Source organism: Centruroides sculpturatus, unplaced genomic scaffold (assembly GCF_000671375.1).
Source record: "Centruroides sculpturatus isolate CEXI.00-Female unplaced genomic scaffold, Cexi_2.0 scaffold357, whole genome shotgun sequence".
Taxonomy (NCBI): Eukaryota; Metazoa; Arthropoda; class Arachnida; order Scorpiones; family Buthidae; genus Centruroides; species Centruroides sculpturatus.
Window position 1 is genome coordinate 381,791 of NW_019384703.1, and position 12,353 is coordinate 394,143.

The following is a 12,353-nucleotide window of genomic DNA, read 5'->3' on the forward strand; positions in this document are numbered from 1 at the left end:
GGGACAAGGGGGTGGCCCTAGTCAAGCAATCAGGCAGCAATTAAAAAAGTAGCTGTCCTGGCAGTGAGCCGAACCAGGTGTGGGAAAGCTCAAACGCATACTCCAATTCGCAAAAGGATGTGGGGCACCCATAGATATTTGGGAGTGGGCCTTGACCCCTCTTTCCTTTATTTTTATTTATCATGGCTGATCAAAGAGAGTTTATGCATGCAACTCTAAACTCTCAGGAGTGCAAAGTGGAGAATTCTGAGCAGGTGGAAAATGTCAAAAAGCATCCAGTGTAAAAAAAGAGTGAGAAATTGGTGTATCTGGCACCACAACCAAAAACCAGCAGTCCCACAAGAAGTGGAATGCTAGCAGTAAGAAGGCTGCAAAGGTGGAAATGCAGCCAACTGTTCTTCTTGAGAGGGTTGAGCAGATCATTCATCTAGCTTCCAACTCCAGCCCAAAAGAGGTTGAAAAGTTTGCCTCTAAAACAAAGGTAGAAATACTGGTTAGCCATATGATAGTCACATTTAGTGAGCAGGCATTGCGCAAACAGGTACATATAGAAGAAGAAGCGGCACATGCAGATGCTGCTTCAAAACATGTCCAACCACAGCTGGGGATGAGGCTCTGAGGAAAACTAGAGGAGTAGCAAAAGTGGTAAAGCACCCCAAAGTAATAAAGTTGATATGTCCTGTATGGCTCAGGATGAATGATTGCCTTGGCCAGTAGAGAGAGGGACCCTTTCTCTAACGATGCGATCTAAAACTGCATAAAGAGAAATACCAACACTAATAAGTAAAAGGAGAAGTGAAAAACATCTGCCAAGTTAGGAGGAATGGTGTTCTTATTGAGGCTGCATTCCAAAAAAATGTCACAAGTACTCTATAAGAAGTTGACAATAAGAAAGGTGTTGAATGATGTGGTCATATATCGACTGCCCAAAAAGCTCCATCCAAAACTTATTATTTACAATGTCCATGAGGACATCAGAGGTTAGCAAGCTAGCAGAGGTTATCTCTGCCCAAAATGACTTGGGCATAAAGGTTGACAACCTGAAGCCCAAGTTTTCCCTCAAAGAAGAAAGGCTCCATCAATTAGGTCTGTGAGGTCATGGCCTCTATTCAAAATACTCCTTTAAAGAGGTAAGGTCCATGTTTAACGGACAAGAAACTGGGTTTTGGAACGTCTAGCCCTAATTGGATGCTACAGGTGCTACAAGTTTGGGCATATTGCCCACAACTGCAGGGCGGCCACCTTGACTTGTAGCCATTACACAATGGCACACTACCACAAAGAGCATAAAACGACACTGCTTAAATGCAGCTATTTCAAAGCAAACAGTAAGTTTGGTTTGCAGCTGAAAACAAACCACTCCATGTCTGAGTGCCAGTTGCCCCCTCCTATCTGAGGGAACTGGCTGTGGTCAGATCTCCATCAGACAATGACTGGTAACCGACTGAAGTTGGCCTGAAATGAAAAGGAATTGATGGTATATACATAAATAGGTTACTGACTTAATGCTCGAAACATAAAAGCTTGGTCAGAACTATCTTATAGCCCCTCCACCTGTTCAAAGTAAAAGTGGAGACATTCATGATCCCACCATTATTACATAGCCAAAACAGATAAGTCTATTTTAGGGCTAGGATTGGGTTTCTACCTACCCTGGTCCAAAACAAAAGCATAATGCTTATGAAACTAAAAGAATTTGATAGAACAATGTAATGAGGTCTATAGATCAATAGCTCAGCAATATGCTTGATAGATCTCCTTAGTAAGGGAAGGAGGACCCCTCAGCCCAAGAAGTTAAGCATCACTCAGTTCTTGGTTGAGTGTATGTAAAACAATTTTCATCTGTGTAAAACTGTATGTACACATTAGAGAGTTGGACTTGAGAGCAAGGAAGGCAAGAACGGCTTGTCCTCACTTGAGTTGTACTGCCAGAGCCCAAGCATTTTTCTTGGTCCGACTTTAATGTTCAGACATCTCAGTGGCTACTGGGTGCCCAACTACTTATGGTTAAGATACAGTCTCTTTGCACTCTGTAGTGCTATTAGGCAAGGCAGGGTCAATTACTTAGAGTTGTGATATGAGTAGTAGTCTATAGCAGGAAGTTGATGATACTTCCTCACCATGGCAAAGACTTATGTTGTTGATTCTAATGCCTATAGTCCTAGTCCCCAAACTTTTTGATCATACCTTGTGTATATTATTCTAAAACATTTCTAATAATCTATGAAGTAAATTTAAACTTTATCAGTTCAAATAAAAAAATAAACAGTTTACATTTAAATATATACCTCCAGGAAGAAATTCCATAATAAGATATAGATTAATGGCATCTTGAAAGCTATAATACATTTTAACAACCCACTGATGATCTGCTTCAACTAATACATCACGCTCAGCTCGAACATGCGCAATCTGAAAAATTTTAATACAAATACTATAAAATCAAAACTTCTTATTGAAGCAAAAGCTAGTTGTTTAACAAAACAGATGTAATTTGATAGTTTATAAAAAGAAATAAATTTATAAACTATACTGAATCAAATAAAAAAGTGTAGCTGATAAATAATTATTTTTAAACTGTAAAATAACTGCTTTAATAACTTAATTCTCCAGTATAAAACAAAACTGACTAATGTTTTTGATCTAACATTAAGATCTTTATCGAGTCAATTTAAGTTCCAATATTCAGAATACAAACTGAATAATTACAAAACTAGGTAGAAAAATACTTAAAAATAAATAATTACTGTAAAATTTAAAATTTGTAGTATATAGTAAATGTATAAGTAAAATAATTTTACTTGTACATTTTGAAGCTATGAAGGAAACTGACCAAAGAATCAAAATTGTATTGAGTCTGCTGTTTTGAGTCTTTGGTCTGCTTCCTTCATAGCTTCTAATCAGTTCTGTTATCATTCTAGTTTTGTATCCTACGGTTTCAGCAATTTCTTTACTTCTATTAAGTTTTTTCAGTCTCTCATGTATACTACTGTAATACAGATATGCTCTTTTAACAAGTTCCCGGAATGCTGTCAGTTTGTACTATAAGGGTCATTCAAATTAGATGGAACATAGTGTTGTGTTGGTTTAACATATACACTGATGACTAAATTTCCTCTCTTAAATTTGATATTTATGTCCAAAAAATGTATCTTTAATAAACTCTTTTGTTCCATCTTTAGTTTCAGTCCATCATTATTAGTATTAACTTTATCCAGAAATTCATGAATTATTTTATTTTTCCAAATGATGCAAACATTGTCTATGAAGTAATGTTTCTTCATAGACAATGTTTGCACATCATCTTTTAAAATATACTGTATCCGCCATAAAATCATTAAGAATATTTTCATAATACCAGTTCACATAACAATCCTAATATTGAACTTTCCACGAGGACCCCTTTCTTTTGTCTGTAAACTTGGTTGTTAAAACTAAAGAACAATTCATAACATACTAAGCTAGTTAACTCTCATTTCCTTGGAAAATTAATTAATTCCAGGATCTGGAGAAGCATAAATTCCATTAGTGCTTGAAAACATGATTCTATTCTTATATAAGGATATAAGCTCTCAAAATCCATTATGGTCCCAATTTCTTCATCCATTAACAGTAGGTCTTGTAACTCCCTAACCACTTTTCCTGGGTCCTGTGCAACCAAAATACTATTCTCTAATCTGTTTGTCCAGAATATATGTTGGGTCCTCTGCATTTTTCTACTAATGGTTAACATCAAAAACTATAAATATATGTTTATTTTCTGCATTTGTCTTCTTTCTAACAATGTAAAATACCCATGGAATGCCAAAAGTGTTTTTTTTTTCTTTGCTTATTTTATTGTAATTACATCAAAAAATGCAAAAATAAACATATCAAATTTCAGAAACTAGATATAAATTATCTGAACTTATACAGATTAACATTGCTTTCTGTGAAATTTGAAAGAAAGGAGTTCAAGTTCAGAGTATATTCTCAGTGCAGCCCACACCAACTAACTACTATTACTAATGTCAATAAGCCACTAATTGTTTTATTATTCTGTAAATGAAAACTCTTCCTGATTTTAAGTTACTCAAATTACAATGTTATTATTTTATTGTACTCAGAATAATGTTTTCTTTAAAATTTATTTAACTGCTAATTTTATTAGATGTGACTGGTTATATTTTTAGTTGCAGTTTAACTGGCATGCTGCTCTTCCCTGGTTATATGTAGCATGTCAGTCAATATGCGAAATATGGTAAAATTATCATGAGATGATGGCTTAACTAAACAAATCTCTAATCTCTAAACAATCTCTAAACAAATTACTTTGTACGTAATTATTAACTTAGTCTTATTATAGTCTGATAATTTTGCATATCATTTTGCTCTAATCACAAATTGGGTTTGTTAAGTTATGTATATTTAAAAGATGTTTAGAAGTAGAAAGACAATTAGTAGATGCATTCACTGATCACAAGAGGGATTTGTAGCATTTTCTGGATGTTTTAATAAAAATGTTTTTATATTCGAATGTATGGTAATCAACTAGTTATGATCATAATTAAAACTAAATTTCTTATTTCTACACAAAATATCAATATATTGTATATAGACTGGTCCATTTTAATTAATCCACTGAAATAATTCAAAGAATATGCATCCTAAAAACATCACTGACCAGTGGCCCACTAGTCAATAAGCACTCCCACCATACTTTTTGGAGAAGACACTTGTGAAGAATATTACATCTTTAAAGCCTACCTCTAATTATGTAACTAACTTGATACTAAGTCAGCCTTTGATAATGAGTTTGCTTCCACTCCCACTAGCATATCTTGATTTCACGAAATTGATGTGATTTCTTTGTATCCATTGGTACCAAACTTTGATACAGTCATGCTCGCAAATGCTTTATTCCTTACGGCTGGATACTCTGTCTCACAGGACTTAGACTGGAGGAATATGCTTTTTCTTATCACAGAGAACAATTGATTCCAGTTTAATATTATTATTTACAAGCAAAAACATGGAGTATCAATGAGCTCTCCTCTCTCTGCCACTCTTGAGAACTCATCAAGAAAAATGTTAGTTTATAGTTTTTAGTTCTACTTACACTTATTAATGAATTTAGTTCCCGAGGCCTAATTAATTTCTACTTGGAAAATTATGAAATCTATTGATTTTTTTATATTAAATAAATATTTCCACTTAATAGCGAATCTGACAGCCAAAAAAATTGCCGCAAAATAAATACCCCCAAAAATGTGTTTTTATAGAAAAACTATATTAAAAAAATTTAAAATAATCTAAAAAAAATGCTTTTATTTGATAAATATAGCTGCAGGGATTGTTATTCTTTCATTTGAAAGTGAGTGATAATTCACAAATGCAGTCTACATTGTTTACAAATTGGTTGACCTTGAGAACAGCTGGTGATTACTTTCCCCCCAGATGTTTACATGTAGGCCTCTGGAAGGTCTGTTTAAAGCAGGAGGGGGACTCGTTTACCATATATATCTAACTATATAAAGTTGAAAAACTGGATTCTTTCTTTCTGTCACTGTATGCCAAAAATAGGGGATAAACTATAAAAATAAAATAAAATAAAATAAGGGGATAAAAATAGGGATGGCAACTAGGGGACCCCTAGCTATTATTTAAATTAACAATAAATTCAGTATATTATTATTTGATGTGATGTTTTGCACTTTTGGCTGCGTTTTAATAGGGTACACCACGAGAAATTCAGTATATTATTATTTTTATTTGTAATAGGAATTTATTATTTATACCACAGAATGATACCCTGTTGCTAGAATGACCACTAGGGGGCATCCTGGGCTACTAGAATAAAAGGATTAGAAGTACAAAATAATCTAATAATCTTAACCTTTGTTGTTGTTTTTTGCCCGGGCTACACCGGGCTCATCTGCTGGTTCAAAAAATATGGGGGGGATTTAAAAAAAAAGGTATACATAAAAATTTCAACTAAATAAAAAACAACAAAACCTGCTGATGTCATAAAAAACATCCAAAAGTGTGCTAAACAATTTTTACCAAAGTCAAATTGGTCCAATAAAAGTTTAGAACAATTTCATTAGTTTAATAAAAAACTCTCATAAAAAACAATAGCACAATTAATTAGCTAAGTAATAAAACATTATAAAAAACTTTTCACAGAAAAATAATTTATAAAATTTGCATAGGTCATGGATATTGATGTACATTTTGGTATAATGATAATTTGGTATTAATAGTTTAAACCCATTTCAAACTGTTTAATTCTTTAAATTTTAAATTTGATGTCATTAAATGGCATAAATGTGCTTTAAAGTAATATCTGCCATGCGTAGGGCAAGTGTTTTTCATCCTTGAAATTAATGCTTCTCCCTTTTTTTTGGCTTTATATATTTCCAGCAATTCCAAGGTCTAACATTTTTTGATCATTAATGGCTCTCGTAACGATGGCAGTGTTCTGTAGATTGGCCTGGATGTTGTTGTCTGAGGCATGAATAGCCAAGCTGGTGGTGAGATTCTTGTGGCTGATATCATAATTATATTCAGTCAATCTCTTTTGCAGAGAGCATGTTGTGGAACCTATGTACTTCAATTCCTGTTGGTCCCTATGGTCCGTCACTGGAATATGATATACTCCCAATAAGCAGAGTTGATTGGGCACATCTTTGCTGTTGCATAATAAGTTGTATATAGTAGGATTGCATACTTATGTTATTTTGGTATTCTTATATCTGCTATCTCTTTATATATGTTCTTCATAACATGATTGTACTCCACTACTACACAGCAAATATTGTTATCATGTCCACTGTTTCCATTATCTCTTTCCTTATCTTCCACAGTATTCCTTCCATTGTTTTATGCAAATTTTTTCTGTATATATGGATGTGTATGTGATGGGAAGCATGATTTTGTTCACCCTCTTTGAAGCTTAACTCCTGTGATTTTTGTCAAAAATTTCTGAAATTTTGCAGGGAGGTTTGTTTATTAAGAAGGTTGATGCTATTAAATTTTGGTGATTAAAAGTCAAGTGATAATGGGGGTCATGTGTATCAGTGACAATTGTATTTGGTATTAGCATTTACAATTTTTATAAAAACCATCCCTACCCTCAAAATTAAGCTTTTATCCATTTGATGATAATTAAAAATATATAAAAAGTTTTTTAATAAGATATCATAACAGATGGCACCACCAAACATTGACAGGAAAAGTTTAGCAACTAGTTGCTGGATTTTAAGGTGAATCAGAGTAGTCATTCATTTGATTCTCCTTTTCCTTGAAAAAGTTTGTGCAATTATACATTTAGAAAGACCTGATTCAAATGAAAGAATGCGATGATGGCATTTGTTTGGTTCATTGCATCATTTGCCAAACCTCATTTAGTGTTAAATATCATAAAATAATGCATTTTCGAGGCATACTAATTGTGAGAAATATTAAAAAAAGAAGTGCATCTTCTCATTTACCTTCCCCCTCTCCCCCAGTCATGGCATTGGCCAACAAAGCAGTTTCTAAAGATGCTTTGACTCAAATACCTTATGCTTCCAAGAAGTAATATTTATTATCATACAACTTTCTAAAGACTTTTCAAAAAGTTTCTAAAGATGGTAACCCAAGATGACACAATGGGATAATTCTTTGAGTAAAAAGGGAATTAACTATTATTTCTTTGTGGGTAGTGTTGCAACATTAACTTTATCTGAAATAAGATTACAAAATTATTTTGTAGTACATAATAAAAGCATACATATCCACATATAAAAGAAGAATTTTTGGATTTCTTTCAAAAGATGATTCCAAATTTTCCAATAATTTTCCATTGTTAAGCTAGATGTTTATTAATTAATAAATGGACCTTACTCATAATGTAAATCTAATTTTTCTAAACTAAAATAAACTTTAGAAAATATTCAAAAGAATCAAAATTGGAAGAAATTTTGATATTGTCTCATCACTAGTTATCATTAACTTGGACAAAATAGATGATGTACTGTTAAAGGGAGCTTAACAATTTGATGGAAATGAAATAGGAAACAAGAATGATGATAATGAAAGTTCTGACAGAATTAAAATTGATATAATATTGTTTCAATGAGTTTCCAAACTTTTTTTAATGTAAATTGCTAATTTTTGTATTCAAATAAAATTAATAATAAAAGATCATCTTATATTTCAGTGCTAATTCTCTCAAAAGTTAAGGACTCCAAAACTGAAAGTTGACTTATATTTAGACCAATACAGTATATAATTAAAAACTAAATTATGAAATTATTGCATACTTGTTCTTTTTCTAACATATCAGCCTTCCTTAAAATCTTCATCGCATAAACATGTCCTGTATCTTTTTTCTGAACGAGTCTCACTTCACCAAAAGCACCTCTTCCAATAACTTTAAGTGGTTCAAAATCTTCAACCCCTAATCTAGATCGTTTTAACCTCAAAAATTCAGTTTCCTTCATAGCATGCTGCATTCTCTTTTCTTGTTTCTACAAATAAAAATTAATTTATATGAACAATTTTCACTGTTAGCAGATAATCTTTAATTTATTAATTAACTATATATACTTTTGATATAATTAATAAAAACAGATAAGTAAGAAATACAATAAATAAAACAACCATAAACATTTCCCATTGTGGTTAATAGAGACATGTTTGAATGATTTTTTTTTTTTTGAGGTACTGCTAAATGGAAGTGTTTACATATTTTGACATAGAATATAGTAAAGTGCCTTTTCACTTTGATATACATTTGTGATCTTGAAAAAGTTTATTTTACTTTTTGTTTATTTTACCCTTCTGGATGAATAAAATGCTATCATTTTGTGCTGTGAGATCTTTAATGCATCTAAAATGTATTATTCACTGACAGCTTTATCACAAACTACTTAAAGCTTGAGAAGCAAACACTTACAAAGTAACTCAGCATTATGGGAAAAGCCAAATTTACAAAACCCCTCAAATTTTTGGGAATAAGTGGTATTCCTCTCTGTTTTTGATTATACAAAATGTGGAATGTACTAATTTTCTCCTGCTCTAAAATTTTATGATTGGAAATGTAATTCTAAATGCAATAGGACATGAGCTAATTTTACCATCTCTTTTTGATGATGGGGAAAATTCACTAATGCACCAGTAAATAGCCCATGCTCAGTAATATATGAAATAGTGTTGCAACGAATAGTATATGCGGCCTCAGGCTGAATATTGAATATTCAGCCAGGAGCGTGGCCAAATAGCCGAATATTCGGCCAAACTATTCGGCTTGATTATTGCACGTACGAAAATTGGTGCGCAAACCGCATTATTGCAAGGGCCCTGCTCTCTATTGGCCCACTGTCACTATGCTTCGCCAATCACATTAATTCTTGACAGTTCAGACAAGAGCGTCATGGCAGTATGTGATAAATGATGATATCAAATATGGATAACAATGAAATGACCTACACGTGTAAATAACGGAAGAAGAACAGAGAAGGAACACAAAGTGAAAATAAATATGAAATTGAGTTGATAACATAATCGAACAAGCCGATTATGTTATCAACTCAATAAGCTGCCTCAACTTGTTCGAGGCAGCTTATTGGCGCGAAATTTGCGGCCGTGAATGCCAAACAATTGTTGTCATAGACATCGGAAAGCTAAATCACTTAGCGTGCACAGGTGAATAATGCCTGGGGTCGTTCGGGCTACCAAGCTGTTTCATATCTGTGAAATCATAACTGTGACTTATATCGACGTCCTATCTGTCTCTTTTCTTCGTTATCACCAGGCTATGAGTCACGCAATTGTAAAATGGGAACTCTACGACGGAAAAGTGACGAATTGAAAGTATCGTGAGCGCGTATTATGATGTATGCGTAGGCATACGTGGACTAGAGCGATAGAGGAAAAAAGAAAGGGTAGAGCAAAGACGAGCGCTTAAAAAAAACAATAGGCAAGGTCAGACCCTCAGATGTGCGATGATTCTCGAACGAATAGGTGTGTACGTGTGCTGATCTTTGTAATTATAAATTGTGAATACATGTGACTAATATTATGTTCTTTTTTATTTTGTGCATGTTATAAGTTATAAATAAATATAAACAAACAACACTAACCCGATAACATTAAATCTAAATACCAAAATGATTAATTTACTGTGTTTTTGTTATTTCTTACTCCTGTTTTTAGGTATTCGGCCGAATAGCGAAAAATAGGCCGAATACCGAATAGTAACCGAATATTCGTTACATCACTAATATGAAAGTAAGAATCCTTTACATGAATTTGACAGTTCTTTCTAAGCTATTACCCTAGATCTCTTTTTACAAGATATCTCGTAATATACAGTATATTACGACTTAGTATTTATCAAATACATTAATTTCATATAGCCTATTTACAGTAGTTAGTTAATATATATTAATTTTAATTAAAATAAAGTTTGATAACTTTCACTTTCATCTTTTGTAAACCAAATCAGAATAATACATACATATCAATTATATATATATACAGGTATACCTCGAGTTACATCGTTTCAAGTTACATCATTCTCGATTATACATTGTTTGTCAAAAAAAATATATGGAAAAATAAAAATCAAGTTTAAGTCATTTTATTTGACTTTACGTCCGTCCACCACAAATATTGAAGTCGTAATATCACTAGAAAAGCATTATAGCACATAAAATCATATTAAAATATGTACATTCACAGTAAATGTTAATATAATCATCATAAATCCTAGAGAACGAAACATGAAAATGTCGGTGACTGTGTTATCGTCTTATTTAGTGGTCTTTAAGTGCTCAATATTGGTGTTTTTCACAGTAGTTCCAATATCTACCATTTGGCGTTATTGTCAGCGCCACTCGATATTGGTAAATTTAATATAAATTAGTTTATTTTCTACTGTCGCAAGATAATTTTAATTGTATTTGTTATTTAACCTTACAAAATCGTCTTATTTTATAATGTCTTAGAGCAAATCACATTCACAAATAGAGTCTGCAATGTACTGTAAACATTGCCAAATTGTAAACATGTACGTACATTTACAAGGGTACATGAATTTGTAAATTTAGATTACTTTTTTCTGTACTATATTAAAAACTACAATTTATTTGTTTTTAAGCTTAAAATAGATTCTTATTAACAATACATTATTAAAAATGCATTTATAAATAAAATACAGAACTGGGAATGGTTATTTGTGGTTTAGCCTAGTGACAAGTAAATTTGACTTGCGTCATTTTTCGACTTACATCGTATCTCCTGGAACCAATTATTGATGTAAAGCAAGGTATATCTGTATAGCAATTATTATTTTAATATGGTTTATTATAACTACATAGCCAAATGATCACCTTAAATACTCAGGCTATAAACCTGCTATTTTGAATAATTAATACTAAGTAATTTGCTACTAGATGGAGATGTTAGGTGCCATCTCTTATCTAACAATTTAAATAAGATGGCTTGTAACGTCTACCTCTAATAGCAGATTACTTAGTATTAATTATTAAAAATAGCACATATATTTAAGGCAATTGTTTAGCTATATATCTATATATTATCAGGCTGACTTGTTTAATATATTTATGTTTATTATAACTAAAGATATTTACTATGAATGAAACTATTACTAAAAGTTTTATCCTCAATCCACTCTTCTTCTATTATCATGAGTATCAAATACTCCAAACTACACCTTAATCTGATAAATAAAAAACTTAGTTATTTATTAGGTTTATTAGGCAATATCTACAAACAGATGGTGCAACACTCTAGTGTACATACTGCATACAAGAGAAGCTGAACTGTGTTCAGCCTAGTAAGGAACGATAAGGATCCTACAGACAAAAAAACTCTTCCTGACATCTACTCAATTCCATTCAAGACCACAGAGTTGATCATTACTACAAGTATACTGGTGCCACATGTAGATCACTACTTACGACGATCAAATGAAAACCAGGAATCAATCACAAAAATGCTGAATAATATAGCATTAACGTCAGATTCAGTTTTCTCCACCAAACCCAAGTTCCTTCTTGGTTAAAATATTTGAAAGTACTGGAAATATACAGAAATATACTTAAAGGCATTGCAATCAAATACATAGACATGGTACTTTCATCATATGCTTGGAGAACTTTGCTTGAAATCAGCAGATGATGAACATCCTCTGATCTATTAGTCTCGACATACAAATTGTTACTATACACAGATTGATTTAATTTTTATATATATTTTTCTTGTTATAATATTATACTTGTTTTTTACTATTACTTCTTTCATTGGTACTTATTTAATTTTGTATTATTGTTTATGTTTTGGTTACTTATTTAATTCACATATTT

General features: G+C 32.1%; 1 protein-coding gene across 1 annotated transcript in view; it reads right to left on the reverse strand.

The window, feature by feature from the left end:
* Positions 1-12,353, reverse strand: part of LOC111627615 (serine/threonine-protein kinase tricorner-like) — a 91,677-nt gene that overhangs the window by 30,569 nt on the left and 48,755 nt on the right. The window contains exons 4-6 of the mRNA XM_023371203.1: positions 12,266-12,284; positions 8,286-8,492; positions 2,289-2,412 (exon numbers count right to left, since the gene is read on the reverse strand). Of these exons, the coding sequence (XP_023226971.1) occupies positions 2,289-2,412; positions 8,286-8,492; positions 12,266-12,284 (350 nt within the window). The remainder of the gene's footprint in view (positions 1-2,288; positions 2,413-8,285; positions 8,493-12,265; positions 12,285-12,353) is intronic.